Here is a 15,468-nt window from a genome sequence, read left to right as displayed (position 1 = left end):
AATACCCAGCTCCAGAAAAACGCGCGCTTTCATTTCGCGGGAAAACGCTGTCCTCTCGCGAGACTTCCCGCTCCCCCGTCCCCCGGCTCGCGGCGGTTTGACTGACTTTGGCGGAGTTTGTGGAGCTACCGCTGCTACGCGCGCGCGCACTCGCGCCCGCCCGGACGCACCTCAAGGCACTCCGGCAAACTGCGCTCTCCTCCAGTTATAGCCTTGGTCTCGACTTTGGCGAGTCCGGTGTTGTCCTCTAGTTGATGGAGGTTCCGAACTGTTTAGGCCTGTAGTAGCGCCGTGCGCAGCTGGCCAGGCACGCCCGTACGGGCTGCCAGCGAACACCCACCACCCAGGACCTTCCAGGTGGGAAAGGCGTACGCGTATCCAGGCGGGGCGGTGAACGCCAGCCACCGCAGAAAAACCTCCGGAAACGACCCTGGTGAGGGCTGTTATGGGTGGTGGGAAGAGAGAAGGGATGGGAAGTTTAAGAGCCCGGACACCGGGTATGCACAGTCGGAGATGTCACGCTGCAGCTCCCACGCACAGCTAAAGTCCGTGCCGCCTGACGGCCGTCCGGACAGCCTCCTTCGGGAAAACGCCTAGCTTTGTCGAGCTTCATAACCCTAACTGCACCTTCGTGGAAACTCTTCGGTCCCTCGTCCTTCCCCCTCTCCCCGTCCCCCACCACCGTCCCCCTTCTTCCCTGCCCCGCCCCCCCGCGTCCCGCTCATCTCCTCCCCCTCCCATCCACCCCCACCCCGCCCCCTCCAGCAGCTCTTTTGTGATTCCTGTTGTTTTGTCCGGTGCCGTGCTGAGGGGAAATCGGGGCCTCTAGTAGTTTATGCAAGAGCGCTGCCACATATTTGTAATTTCTGTATTTCCTCTACAATCTACTTCATTCTCTCCCACATAACATTTGAAAGTTGAATTTTCTGAGTGAACCAGAAATAATCTGAGTCTCGCCAGGAGCATGGTTTCTCTAATGAATCTTTAAATGGAAGATAAATTTGGTGAGAATAGATGAGATTTTTTAAAATCTCATTATTTGTAGCTGGTAGTGCCAATATTTGAGTAATACTAATTCATTCGGACAGTATTTTTTATCACCAAGTATACAATGTAGCAGATGTAAGTGATAAATAAGATATAATAATCAAATTTGAAGCAGAATAAGGTCATGAAAATAGAAGAGATGGTTAAACGAATATCTTCCTCAGAGGAAGTAACACAAGGAACTGAATGAAAAGCATAAGCCATACAAAGACCTTACAAGGAACTCGTCAGAGGAAAAAGTAAGACTTTAAATAGATGTAAAATCCATAGAATGAGAAATAGCAAGAAGCCCAATGTGTATAAAAGTGAACTTGGGCTGGGCATTATTTCAATGAGTCCTTGCCTAGAATGTACAAGGCGCTGGGTTCAATCCCCAGTGTTCCAAGAGGGAGTAAGTGGCATTTGAAACTGGAGATGGACAGATCAGATAAACTAGGACCTAGTAGACCAGAATAAAGAGCTTGGATCTCTTATTGTGAGGAATGCCACTAGAGTATCTTGAGCAGGAAATGATAGGATCTGATTATTTCAGTTATTCTTGGAGATACTGGAGTTTACATTCCGGACCTCTTATTTGCTAAGCTGGCGCTCTACAACTTGAGTCTATCTCCATCCTACTCCAACCATGGACTCTAGTGAATTTGTCTGGCCTTGCACTACCTCCTTCCAGATCTCAGCTTCTTCAGTAGCTAAGTTTACAAGTATGAGCTACCAGCATCTGGCTGAAGCTTCATTTTAAAGTTGAAGAGTAGAAATGAAAACAAATGTATACATCCCCATTCATGTCAATTTTATATACTCCTTCAAGTCTGTCTTAATCATTTAGATTTTTATTACAAAAACGATTTTCCAAATACATTTATATAAGAGTACAAAAGTCATTTTACTTTGTCATGACAGTTCTGTTTAATGTTCAACAAATGAAACACTTCTGCAATGCAGTTTTCTAAAAAGTTAAACGTCCTTCCTAGTATTTAAAAACAACCCTAGCTCACAAAAAGAACTGTATACAATAAAACATTAGTAATTGGGGACAAAATGACAATATAAACAGCCACATGTTTGGAAAGAAAAGCAATTATGCTAGATTCTCAAGTCTTACAACTTTATATAATTTACCAAAATATAAAGAGGCAGAAATTGGCACATAATCAGGGCTTAATAAGTGCAATTAATAAATTCAAATTTCCTTATCATTTGCTTCTATTAGAACTGCACTTGTAAACAATATTTTTATAGAGCATGGCAGCTTCTTTTTTGAAGTGGCCAGTTTCCCTGATAAAATGAAATGACTTCATTTTAGTTTTCATATGCTGTGAAACAGTCAAGTTTTAATTAGTAAGGTTTTATTATGAGAATTCATCTTTTAGGTAGTGATTGACAAACAGCAAAATTGGTCAATACATACAGCAAACATCAATTTTTTTTCTAGAAATTCTAACACAATTGATCAGTTGGTTATCAGTTAAATTAAAACCTAATAGATTTCCATTTTTGCCTCTTTAAAATTTTTTTAATCAAGCCTGTTATCTGAATATGCTCTTCATCAATAATTTTATCCAAACAAAAATAGAAAAGTAAAAATAAACTAGGGCATTATTAAGTTAAAAAAATAGAATTATACCCTCTAAATGAGTTGACTGCTGTAAATAAAAGCAGTACTAATTCCTACATGGAAAGCTGTTATCTGAAAGTCAGAAGCTTTTAAAATTTCAGTGTCACTTTGCAAATGTTATGTTGCCTAACTTGTGTAGTCAAATATACTGAAACCAACAGCATTACATAAAGGTCATCAATGCCAAAGAAAAAAGCAAAAATCTGACTTTATAAAACAAGTTACTTTAATCTTTCAGTAGCACTTATATAATGCACTATAGCCTGGAATAATAAAGGAGTAATGAAAGAATAATAGACTAAAGGAATATGAAGGAAAAAAGCAACATATTTAAGTAGACAACAGAAATAACATTAAATTTCACATTATCTTGGATATTTTAGGAAAAATATATTTAACGAAAAGACAAAAACCTGCGAAACACTATGTGTTTGCTTATGTATGAGGTTCAAAGGAAAGATAACAGTATAGTATTTTAGCTGCCAGTACTGAGTGTCTCAAAAGACTAAAGGCTTATTGCTTCCCTTGGAAGAGAAATTTGAACACCCCATCCTACCTTTCCCCCACCAAAAAAAAAAGTGTAGGCCTGTTTTTCTCCAGATGTGGTTAACTAAATCAGGAATCTCCAAAGTAATAAACACTCACTTCAAATAACTCTGCTTATATGTTTTATTTACATAGCAATTGTTACTAGTGGTTTTTAGTGAACTCTTTATATTTACATTTTATATACACATTTATTTATATTTGAAGGTAAAGAAACTGTACAATAAAAAAATAAGAAAAAGAAACACAGTAACTTAGGTCTCCCTCAAGAAGCAAATACATAAAAGTAATATTAAATATAGGCAGGTAGTAAAACCTCAATGAGATTACTGCCAGAGGATACATTCCCTCTATCAGGGACACCAATACCAAGGAAATAGTTACCAGAGTTAAAAGGTCATCCTAAACCATTAAGACCCTGGACGATTTCCTCAATATGTTATTATATTACCAGTTTCCACTAAGCTATCCCCCATGACAGGAGTTAACTTCTGAGGGTTCCACTAGTAGTCCCCTAGGCTAGAATGACCCATAGGGTAAAAATAAATGGGCACCCTCTGGACCCATACTCCTTACGAGGCAGTCACTACACTAACAAGGATCTCAGGCTTGTTAGTTTGAAGACTATGCTATACCACTAACAGAAATTGTGTGTTTAAGTAGTTTCAAACCAAACTGTAACATAAAAATATAAACTAATTATTAACCAAGTGGTATGTTATATAAACTCAATAACATTCAAATGATTTAGTTTATGGTCAAAAATTCAATATAATAAATTCAGTGTAATAAATTTACCAATATAATAAATTTACCAATGATTAATAATTTCCTTATCTACTATGCCATTAGACTCAGAAAAATTTTAATTTTACTCTTATTTTCATTGATTATAAAAATTATACATAGTGTTACACAAGTTATGGATTTAGGACATGTAAGATTTTAAATTTCAAACTGGAATTAATAAATTTCATTTCACAGAGGAGGAATTTATCTAGAAAAAAAAAGCAAACTCTTGTGACACAGTATGCTATTTAAAAACTCAGAATTCATTACTTTTTATTCTTACCAATGAAATTAAACCTCATTTATATTTTTGGACTTATTCCCAAAGTCAAGACTTCAGTCCAATAAAGTGCAAAAAGAACTTTCATTCTATCCAATAGTTTGTTTAATACTAAATTATGAGATAAACAATGTTACACTAAAAAGGCTAAAATTCTTCTTCTTCTTCCCTTCAAAAACAAATAGAATACTGTGAGAAAACACCTTTAAACAAACAAAAACAATCTCCCACCAATACTTCCAAGTTCCCAGATAACTCAAATTTTCCCCAACCTGTGAATAAAGATAAAAGAAATTCAGTGACAAATAATTTACAACCAAAGTTACTTATTCTTGTTCTACAATGTCTTCAAACAACCAAAGTTACTTATTCTTGTTCTACAATGTCTTCAAATAATCAGAAATGTAGAGAATTTCTACTCTGTAGCATTTTTGAGATTAGAGTAGTATATTTAATAATCTTCTCTTGACCTCAAATGTGTCTTTGTTGTAATTGTTGAAAAAGGAAGATGCAAAATGATTTGAAATATCTCTGAAGCTATTAAAATTTTTTATTATTGCACTCAATTATAAACTCCAAATTGTGGAATATGAAATACCTACTTAAGATTTTTACTCTAAAAAATGGCTCTCCCTACAAAATAATTTTTTTAATTAATACTGTCAATAAATTACTTATTTCATTTACTTTAGACATGGAATTTCAAATGAGCACTTTTCCACCTCTTGATTCTTTTAGATTTCCCATTTCTTCCAGCTCTTTACACAGGAAACAGACAACTTTTACCCCCAAAATACTTTTTGTATCAGTCTGCTAGAGGACTAACTTTTCAGGGCAGGGCTGCAGTTCTTGTCTCCTTCTTTAATATCCTTCATTACAGAAGCAAAGACCTGGAAATTAAGTAAACTTAAGATTAATTCTCAAAACCTAGAAGAAATTTAAGAAACCCAGAAGAGAGCTGCAGTGTACGTAATTCTGTTCTATGAAAGATTATCATTTTGCCACTGGGAATGTAGCTTAGTGGTAGAGTGCTTGCCTAGCATGCATGAAGCCCTGGGTTTGATTCCTCAGTACCACATAAACAGAAAAAGCTGGAAGTGGCACTGTGGCTCAAGTGATAGATTACAAGCCTTGAGCAAAAGAAGCTCAGGGATAGTGCCCCCCGCCAAAAAAAAAAAAAAAAAAGGAAAGATGATCATTTCTTAAATAGAATATAATAAATTCCTTTAAATAAATTTATCAACTGCAATATTCTGATGTTACTGCTTGATATCAGAACAATTTCTGGATCAGTATTCTAACATTTCATTTTTATAACCAATAAAAATATGACTATAATAAGCTACTTATCTGTATCATTGATAGATCAAGTGATATTGCTTTTATGTAATTTAATTTGGACTGCCAGTATGTTTGCTTCCTATAACAAGACTTCATTGTCTAAAAAGCCAGAATTATATATTACATGTCTTTAATGTAAATCCTTGTTACATAGCAAGTTTGTTTTATGTGTGTATGTTGTAGTTGTTGTTTTTGAGCTGATACTGGGGCTTGAACTCAGGGCCTCCCATTCAGTTTTTTTCTCTGCTTACAGGTGGTGCTCTGCCACTTGAGCCATGCCTCCAATTCCAGATTTTTGCTGGTTAACTAGAGATGAGTCTTGAAGATTTATCTGCCTGGGGTAGCTCCAAATTTCCATCCTTTGATCTCAGCCTCCTGAGAAGCTATGTGTGAGCCACCAGAGAGTGCCCAGGCCAGAAATTACTTTTAATTTAAACAATAACATATGAGAAATATCTATTATACAAAATGTCAGATGATTATTTTAACACATTTATTAGAATTTTAAACAAAAGGAAGAAAGAAAAAAAAGACACTCTACCTGAGTCCATTTTTTGGTGCTATTCTGCATCTGAATGGCTGCAATACAGCTGAACAGCTTCTCAGATGTGATATCTTCTGGCAATTTTGTTAAAAACTGTGCTATATGAATAAAATCCATCTGTAGGAGAATATCTTCATATAACCGGAGGATTCCTAATCCAGTCCTAAATAAAAACTCCTCCCCATCTCTGCAAAATACATCCCAGACTCGACAAGCCAGATCAAGTGGTAGAGATTTGCTATATAGTGTGAAGATCCTAAAATTAGAGAGAAAAACAGTCACTGAAACATTTCATTCTTTGATTCATTAAATCTCTCTGGAAAAAAAAGGATGCTATTTAATTAGGGATAAAAAATTAATTAAGGCCAGGGACAAGTGGCTCATGCCAGTAATCCTAGCTACTCAGGAGGCTGAGATCTGAGGATTGCAGTTTAAAGCCTGCACAGGCAAGACAGTTTATGAGACTTATCTCCAATAAAAACTACCCCAAAAAACCAAAAGTGGAGCTCTGGCTCAAGTGGTAGAAGTAGCCTTGAGCAAGAGACACTTAAGGATAGCACCTAGGCTTTGAGTTCAAGCCCAGGCCTGGCACTGAAGAAACAAATATTTCTCCCCTCAAATTTGAATAATAGAACACTAAGTATTAATAACAATGTAAATTCACAACCCAAGAAAATGTATGGGTTCAGAAACTAGAATGCCTAAGTTTGAATCCTGAATATGTCATTTGGTTATATGACCTTGAACAAGTCTCAGTATGCCTCAGTGTCTTCATTAGTAAACTAAAAATAATAACATATCTATTTTAGGACAGTTTTGAAAATTAAAGGAGTAAATAAATATAAAGTGTTTAGAATAGGGTCAAGCACACAAGAAATGATCAGACATGGGGGTAAAGCTCAGTCCTGCAAGAAAAATCCCCCCCATCAAATGTATGAAAATAAAAGCAAAAACATTATTATTTTACAATTTTTCCCTTTTTTGGTAGTATGAAGATTTGAACTCAGGGTCTCATGATTGCTAGGCCTGGGCTCTACCAATTAAACCATGCCTCTTAATACTCAATTTCAACATTTTATAGTAAAACTTAGTATTAGCCAGGTGCTAGTAATCCTAGTTACTCAGAGGGCTGGGCTGAGATCTGAGGATCACAGTTTAAAGCCAGCCAGGTCAGGAAAATCCAGAAGTGGGGGGGTGATTCAAGTGGTAGAGCACCAGCTTTTACCTAACATACTAAAGGAGAATGCTTTGGTCTGAGTTCACGCCCCAGTACCAGCACACAGGAGAAAGTTAATATTAGGCCTGGATGCAGCTCCGTTTTAGCACCTGTCTAGAACGAAGGAAATATCAAAATAAATAAACAACAACAAAAAAATCTTAGTATCCTGTACATAAACTTACTAGTTTTGACTATTAGAATCTAAAGTTTAAAATTGTATCTATTTTTGACAGCCTGTCTTAAGATCAACTGAGTCATCTTTTTAGCAAAACTTACCTACCATTTTATAATGCACTACATACCAAGAAAACCCTCCAAGTAAGAACAGAAAGTCTTTAATTAAAAAAATGAAAAAAAAACACAAAACGTTAGAACTGTAAGCAAGCTGGATAAAGTCTTGAAAAATATCTCTTACTGAAGAAACACTATCATTGTCCTTGTGTGCTAATAAAGGAATAATAACTGAGAACTTAATATGTGCTAGGTGTTGAATGTGAGAATTCACTCTCAATACAACTCAAGATGCAGATCTAACTATTCTTTTTTATATTTAAGAAACTGGGTTAAGGGAATAGGATAGGGGTGGGAAAGATGGAAGGGTAACTCTGATCAAGATACACTGTACACATAAATGAATATGCTAAATTGAACCTCTCTTGTACAACTATTTGAAGATAATTTTTTAAAATACAAAATAAAAATAAACTAGGAGGCACATATTTATACTTCTTGCTACTAGGGAGACAAATCAGGAGGTTTACCAGTTGAGGCTTTTGAAACTAGGTGTGATGTTGCATTCCTATAATAGGGACATAAGAAGGATTATGATGTGAGGCCAGACTAGGCAAAAAGCTTAAGTCCCTATCTCAAAAATAACTAAAGGAAGAAAAAAGGGGTAGGGAGGAGAAGGGGAAGGAAACTAGTCCATAACTCAAGTGAAAAATGCCCTGAGTACTAGGGGAAAAAATTCTGCATCAGTCTGATTTCAACCTGGTTCATCCTCTTAATCAAATACATCCCCATAAATATGTGAGTTTCTCTATTCATAAAAGAAAGTTCTTTTATATGTATGATCCAGTGAATGATATCTACTACAACTATACTTTCTTTTTTCATTATTACTTACGAATGTTATGACTTACCAGTCTATTAAGTATATGTCTGGTGTAAGACTGTAAGATTTGAAATGAAGAAATAGTTTGGAGAGGTTTTCTTCAAAGAATACTTCAAATGTTGCAAAATATTTCAGCATCTACAGATAGAAAATCAGTAAAATTATAAAAGAAGGGATGGGAAAATTATATAAGAATATTCTAGAAATACAGAACTAAAACTTTATTAATAGAAAAGTCTTGTTTCTTTGCACTCTTTCTGAGTATTATCACCAAGTATTCCTCACATTAATTCAATGGATATTTTTTTTATTGTGAGAATACCGTACAGAGTAGTTACAATTACATGGGCAAGATAACGAGTACATTTCTTATCAAGCATTGTTGCCTCCTCTTTGTTTTCTCTTCCCATCCCTTCCCATACATCCCCCTTTCCCCCTCAATGAATATTTTATATTAGTCAGATTGTCTTAAGTCTTGAAATCATTTAGTTTTTACTCTAAAAGGAAGTAAAAAATACAGAAACATATTAAAAGAAAACACAATCCATTCCAAATGTTCATACCATGGTGTGATCAACACGGAAAAAGGCCAGTTGGCATGGCTTGTTCAGGAGATTTGCAAATGCAATGAAGGCATCTGCCTCTTCTAAATTGAGAATGAGTACTGCTGCAATGAAGGACATCCCTTGGACCTTCAAAAGAAAAAACAAATAAATTTAAAAGTGGTAATTCTTAATTGTATTCCAGAAAAATTACAAAATGACATTACAAAGTAGAATATACCAAGATTTTTTTTCTTCTTAGCAAAGGTAAATAGAGAACTCATATAACAATTATGAATCTCCTTCCATTTATATTTCTTGTTCATATGATATAATGAAATTATTTTTAAAAACAGGAAAAAGCTTGAGATACTAGTTTTTATTCTAAGTCTGAACTTTTTCAAAATATAGTACAGAATCATAAAATTTAATGAAAATCAGGTGATTAATTATCCCAACATAACTGTTTGAGTAGAAAAATGGGTAAGGAAGAATAAGTGATGTGCTGCTGAAATTCCAAGAGATAAGAGGTAGTAGGGGTTGAGACAACCAGAATCCTAACAAACACAGGAAAAGGAAGTGGAATAAAAAGCATTCCAAGATGGAAAAGAAGTATAGACACAGAAATGGGAACATCAGGAACAGCATAATTAGAATAGAAGATTTATAATGGAAATAATAGAAGACATTTGGCAAAAGTAAAATGTATTTGTATTATGAAAGGTCTTGAATAAAATAATGTCATACAAACGTTTCCTTGTGAGATATCAGTAGCAATTGTACTTCTCTTCAATTTAAAAAACAAAAAAGTACTTCTATTTAACATCTGTGTAACTGAGTTAAATTAGGAGACTATTAAGTATAATTGCAATGATGTGTCTTCTTCCCACCTACATAAGTTGAAGTGTTACTTAGAATAACCATCTCTACTTTCTCAGTTCTTTCTCCCACCCCTTCTTTTTTAGATAGGACCTTGCTATGTAGCCCAGGCTGGCCTCAACTTTGTGATCCTCCTGCCTCATCCTCGTGAATGCTGCAATTACAGGTGTGTGCCACTACAACTAGCTCTTTTTTTACTAAAAAATACTTCACTATGGATTTCCACTCCATTACGATTACTGTATTATGTTGACAGTTTTCTTGCCAGCATGACCAATGAAATTTACTGTAAAATCCAGAGGTGGTTTCCTACCATGAGAACAATGCTACCTTTAATATTCAACATTCCATTCAGTACTTCTTTGCTGTCCTCCTACTTCTCTGGCTTCTTCTGGCTACTGTTTGCAGATTAATAATTGCTTATTTAACTTTTTTTTTTTTTTTTTTTGTCAAGGTCTGGGCCTGGGCACTGTCCCTCAGCTCAAGGCTAGCGCTCTTTCACTTGAGCCACAATGCCACTTCCGGCTTTTTCTGCTTATGTGGTGCTGAGGAATCCAACCCAGGGCCTCATGCATGCAAAGTATGCACTCTACCACTGAGCCATCTTCTCAGTCTTATTTAACTTTTTTTTTTTTTGGTTGTGGGGCTTGAACTCTGGGCCTGGGCACTGTCCCTCAGCTCTTCAGCTCAAGGTGAGTACTCTACCACTTGAGCCACAGCGCCATTTCTGGTTTTCTGAGTGGTTTATTGGAGATATGAGTCTCACAGACTTTTCCTGCCCGGACTGGCTTTGAACCACGATCCTCAGATCTCAGCCTCCTGAGTAGCTAGGATTACAGGCGTTAACCACTGGCGCCCGGCTTATTTAACTTTTTATAATAAAAATTCCATGAGCAAAGACACGATAGTAAACAGAATAATTGGCCATCCACACATGCCCATATCCTAATCTCCATAACTTGCGAAAATGTTACAATATATGATGAAATGTATTTTGCATCCTTTTGTGTCTGTCTGACTGTACTGGGGTTTGAACCGAGGACCTTATGCCCTTTGTCAGAATTTTCTTCCACTTACTTCTGAAACTCTACCTCACCTCCAGTTCTGGCTTTTTACTGGCTAATTAGAGATAAGAGTCACCAGAATTTGTCAGACAAGCTGGCTTCAAATCATGATTCTCAGATCTCAGCCCCCAGAGTAGCTGGATTATAGTATGAGCTACTGACACCCTGCTCAGATCAAACTTGAGATGGGATAATTATGTTGGATCAGTTGGCACTAAGTAATCATCCCAAAGGACCTTCTAAGTGAAAAGAGGAAGCAAGAGATTCAAAGAAAGGTTTGGAATGCTACTTTCCTGGCTTTAAAGAGGTAGGGGCCCATGAGCCAAAGGAGCCAAAGAAAGCAGCCTCTAGAAGGAAGAAAAGGCAAGGAAATGAAGTCGGCCATGAAGCCTACAGAAGAAACACAGTTCTCTCAATACCTTGTCTTGAACTTAGTAAAAATCAGTTTCAGATTTCTGACCTGCAAACTGTCAAAATTTGTGCTGTTGGAAGCCATTAAGTTTGTGGTTTTATAGTAATATAGAGACCAGAATATGTTTGTTCACAATTGTATTCTTAGTATTACAATATTTGCTGAATGGATATAAGGAGCCATTATCAACCATCTGTAATACAACAGTAGAAAACAAATAGAAGGGATTAAAGCTATAATTAAACCTAAGGCCTTATTAGTTAAAATACTGTGCATACAACTGAAACAGAAAATGCTGCCAATTAAGTATGCTTTATCACTTACAATGTTTATTTTATGCATATGCTAAAGCTATTTAAAACATATACATCATATATCACTTTTGTGCGTACATGAAAGGGAAATAAGAAAAAGAAATTTCTATGGCTTTTTCAGAGTTCATTTCTAAATATTCATCCACTTATGGTATAATGCATTGAAAAGGATATATCATTTATGGTAGTATGTCTGTCAAAAATGTCTAACTTGAATTTACCCATGAGAAAATCATAATGGTATTTTAATTTTAATTTTTTTTTTTTTTGCCAGTCGTGGGGCCTGAACTCTGGGCCTGGGCACTGTCCCTCAGCTCTTCAGCTCAAGGATAGTGCTCTACCACTTGAGCCACAGCGCCACTTCCAGCTTTTTCTACTTATGTGGTGCTGAGGAATCGAACCCAGGGCCTCATGCATGCAAGGCAAGCACTCTACCACTGAGCCACTTTCCCAGCCCCTGGTATTTTAATTCTATTGCATAATTTTAAGGAAATGTAAAATCTCCAGTGCTAAAACTTGAATTCTCTGTAAGAATTAAACTTATCATGAAGAATTTAATTATAAACCTAAACACATGGGATATACTGTGTTTTACTATTCTTTTGCAGAATATCTAAACAAGATAGTGTACAGTAATCTCACCTTATTCACCAATTTATTACATGTAGTTGATACAGCTCAGTTGATTTGGAGAAGCTCTCAATCAGTCCCAGGTTATTGTTAGTTAGTGCTCAATCAGTCCCAGGTTATTGTTAGTTGTTTTTAAATCATTGTGTGATCTGCTTAGTATTTCCTACCCATAATTTTGTAAAATTATGCCTCTCAAAAAAGAAATTGAACCCAAAAGGCAAAGTGAAAGAATTTAGATTTGTTCTAAGGCAGCATGTCTTAGCAGAAGTTGGGTAGTGTGAAGAGGAAAATTAATCAAGCATGGGAAGGACAGTGGTGGTCTCCTTAGAACCAAATACCCATGGATGTACTGCAAACTATTCACGTAAGGACTATATGGCCACCTTTGAAAACAGGACAACCTGCCACACTCCAAACATAATTATCCCACTGTACCATGCCATACTTTTTAATATGACATGATGTACTTGATGGTTGTTACTATTTCCTCCTAAACTGGAAGTATCAAGAATCATGTGGAGTACACACTTATTGTTCACTGAAGTAAATCAAATGCCAAGAACAATGTCTGGCATAAGGTAGCAGTAATAAGCATATAAAAATTTGTTTGCATATACAAACAAACATGCAACAGAATAAAGTTGTGCCAAACCACTATTTTAGAGAAGTCTCTAAAAGTCTTCTAAGATAAATGTAAGAAGATGAGGGTTTTATAACTTCTAGTAAAACATGGAACTATAATTTTTCTTTGTTCTCTCCCAAAATCCAACTAAAATGACAGTAAGGAAAAATATAAGGGCCAGGCATTGGTGGCTACTCAGGAGGCTGAGCTCTGAAGATTTTGGTTCAAAGCTAGCCTGGGAAGAAAAGTCTAAGACTCATATCTCCAATTGACCACTAGAAAACCAGAAGTGGTGCTGTGATTCAAAGTGACAGAGTGCTAGCCTTGAGTAAAAAAGCTCAGAGACCACTCCCAGGCCTTGAGTTCAAGTCCCATGATGACCAAAAAAAAAAGTTAAGTATTACTTAGGAAGACAAGGATAATGGAAAAGGATATAAATAACACATTAAAGATGTCAGTAGAATTTTAGAAAATTAAGTAACTAATGTTGAAATTAAAAGATCTTCATAGGAAGAAACCAATAATCAGCAAGCCAACTGAGCTACCAAAGCCTGGGTCAAGAATTAAAGACATTAAGTACCTCTAAAAACAGGATTGGGTTAGCCTGTAAAAGGAGCAAATCCTGTCCTCTATTTTATCTGGACAAGTGCTTATCCTCCCCTTAATCTGGAAGAACATAAAAGATTTGTTCTATAGAGGCAGTCAGGGGAAAGAGATAAAGCACCATATTGACAGCTGAGAATAAGTTTATAAAATGAATGGTGAGTGATCCCTAACAGCCATTTCAGAAAGCTGGTGGCCCTCTCTAAGCTCATGGCAAGAGACAGAAAGCTTTCTCTCTAGATAAACTGAAAAGCCAAGAAAGAGATATACTTAATGGTATATCTGTAAACATCTAAGACAACATAAGGTATTTGATAAGAGTATAGATGAAATGATTATATGCAAAAACCACATTGAAACAAATACTTACATAACCAACATCAGGTCTGTAACATGTATATGCCCCTAAGATACTATGTAAAACATCATGATATGGGCCACCCTTAGGAGAGAAAATGAAATTTGAAACTATGAATAATTGTCTCTCAGTTAACATATAACATGTTAAAAACTGTAGCATTTCCTAAATGACTAGTTTTAGTGTATTTAACAATATCAAAAATATTCTAGAAGTATTCTATGAAGGTACTTTCAAAATTAATAAAAATATTGATCTCAAATAATAAAAAAGGAAGTCAAATATATACAGGGATATAAGCTATATAATTTGTAAACAATTTTAAAGAATTCTGGATCTGGCATAATAAGTAAATGGTAAATACAGATTCTCTTTTTTTGGTGGAGGAGATTGCTGGTGATTAAAGCCGGTGCCTTGCAGGCCCTTTACTACTGAGCTATACCCCAGGCCATTTAATTAATTAATTTTTTTGGTGCCAGTCCTGGGGCTTGAACTCAGGGGGTAGGCACTGTTCCTAAGCTTTTTGGTTCAGGCCCAATTCCACATCCAACTTTTTGGTAATTAATTAGATGTTAAGAATCTCATGGGCTTTCCTGCCCAGACTGGCTTTGAACCATGACCCTCAGATCTCAGCCCCCTAAACAGCTATGATTACAGGCCTGAGCCAATAGTGCCTGGCTCCATTTGATTTTATGTAATGCAATTTCTGCAAAAGAAAAACAACTAAAATATTATAAATTAAATTGTATCAATTTTAATCTTATTAAAAGAATTCTGTTAATGACCTAGCTTGCAGTATGAATGAAGTATTTTCTATTTTAATGGTAACTACAGAAAATAGCTAATTATTTTTCTTGTAAAATAAATTAAAAATAAACTTTAGGGGATAACTTCAAAATGTTTAGTTTGTGACAAAGTTAACTATATTTTAATATTTTACTAGGCAAAACATTAAGAATTCAAGTGGCATAGAATGAAAAGTAGAACAAGAAATACAGTGCAATAAAACTATAGTAAATAACTATTACAAAGAGGCATGTACTGTACTAACTAAAATGTGTTTTAATCAGTGGAATATTAAAATTTTCTTTTTATATAAAGTGCCCATTTATATATTTAGAGAATCTGTCTAATTGGATATTGAAATACTTAAAAAAAAAAAAAGTAGTTACAAGCTAGTTGCAAACCCTCACCTTCTGAAAGATGTAGAGAGATGGAAATGTACGAGATATGTCCAACTTAATTAATTCCAGACTGGCCTCTCGGTCAGCAACAGGTATACCTGCATTTACCAAGTAGATAAAATTTAAATGATCACTTGGCTGTAACAAGTTCAATGTTGTAAACACAGAATGATCATATAGCATATGTGTTATTTATTGAAAGTAAACACTGAGTAATAAAAAATTTAAGAAATGCCATAGTTTTTCCTATAACTCAAAGTATTGTATAAGAAGAAAATGTCTATATATTTATTAGAAAAGTATACAATGAACAAAGTCTACTGTAGATTTATAAAATACAGGACATACTTATCTTTCCCATGGTA

General features: G+C 35.5%; 1 protein-coding gene across 1 annotated transcript in view; it reads right to left on the bottom strand.

Moving 5' to 3' along the window:
* Nucleotides 1-3,317: 3,317 nt before the first annotated feature.
* Tbc1d12 (TBC1 domain family member 12) overlaps nucleotides 3,318-15,468 on the bottom strand; it is a 54,665-nt gene continuing 42,514 nt past the window's right edge. Inside the window, exons 8-14 of the mRNA XM_070021240.1 lie at nucleotides 15,113-15,201; nucleotides 13,932-14,003; nucleotides 9,059-9,187; nucleotides 8,524-8,633; nucleotides 6,160-6,418; nucleotides 5,104-5,167; nucleotides 3,318-4,549 (exon numbers count right to left, since the gene is read on the bottom strand). Of these exons, the coding sequence (XP_069877341.1) occupies nucleotides 4,449-4,549; nucleotides 5,104-5,167; nucleotides 6,160-6,418; nucleotides 8,524-8,633; nucleotides 9,059-9,187; nucleotides 13,932-14,003; nucleotides 15,113-15,201 (824 nt within the window). The 3' untranslated portion in view covers nucleotides 3,318-4,448. The remainder of the gene's footprint in view (nucleotides 4,550-5,103; nucleotides 5,168-6,159; nucleotides 6,419-8,523; nucleotides 8,634-9,058; nucleotides 9,188-13,931; nucleotides 14,004-15,112; nucleotides 15,202-15,468) is intronic.

This window comes from Dipodomys merriami, unplaced genomic scaffold (genome assembly GCF_024711535.1).
Source record: "Dipodomys merriami isolate MVZ:Mamm:240054 unplaced genomic scaffold, mDipMer1.0.p SCAF_14, whole genome shotgun sequence".
NCBI classification, from domain to species: domain Eukaryota; kingdom Metazoa; phylum Chordata; class Mammalia; order Rodentia; family Heteromyidae; genus Dipodomys; species Dipodomys merriami.
Note: the sequence above shows the minus strand (reverse complement) of the source record. Positions and strands in the feature narration are given on the sequence as shown.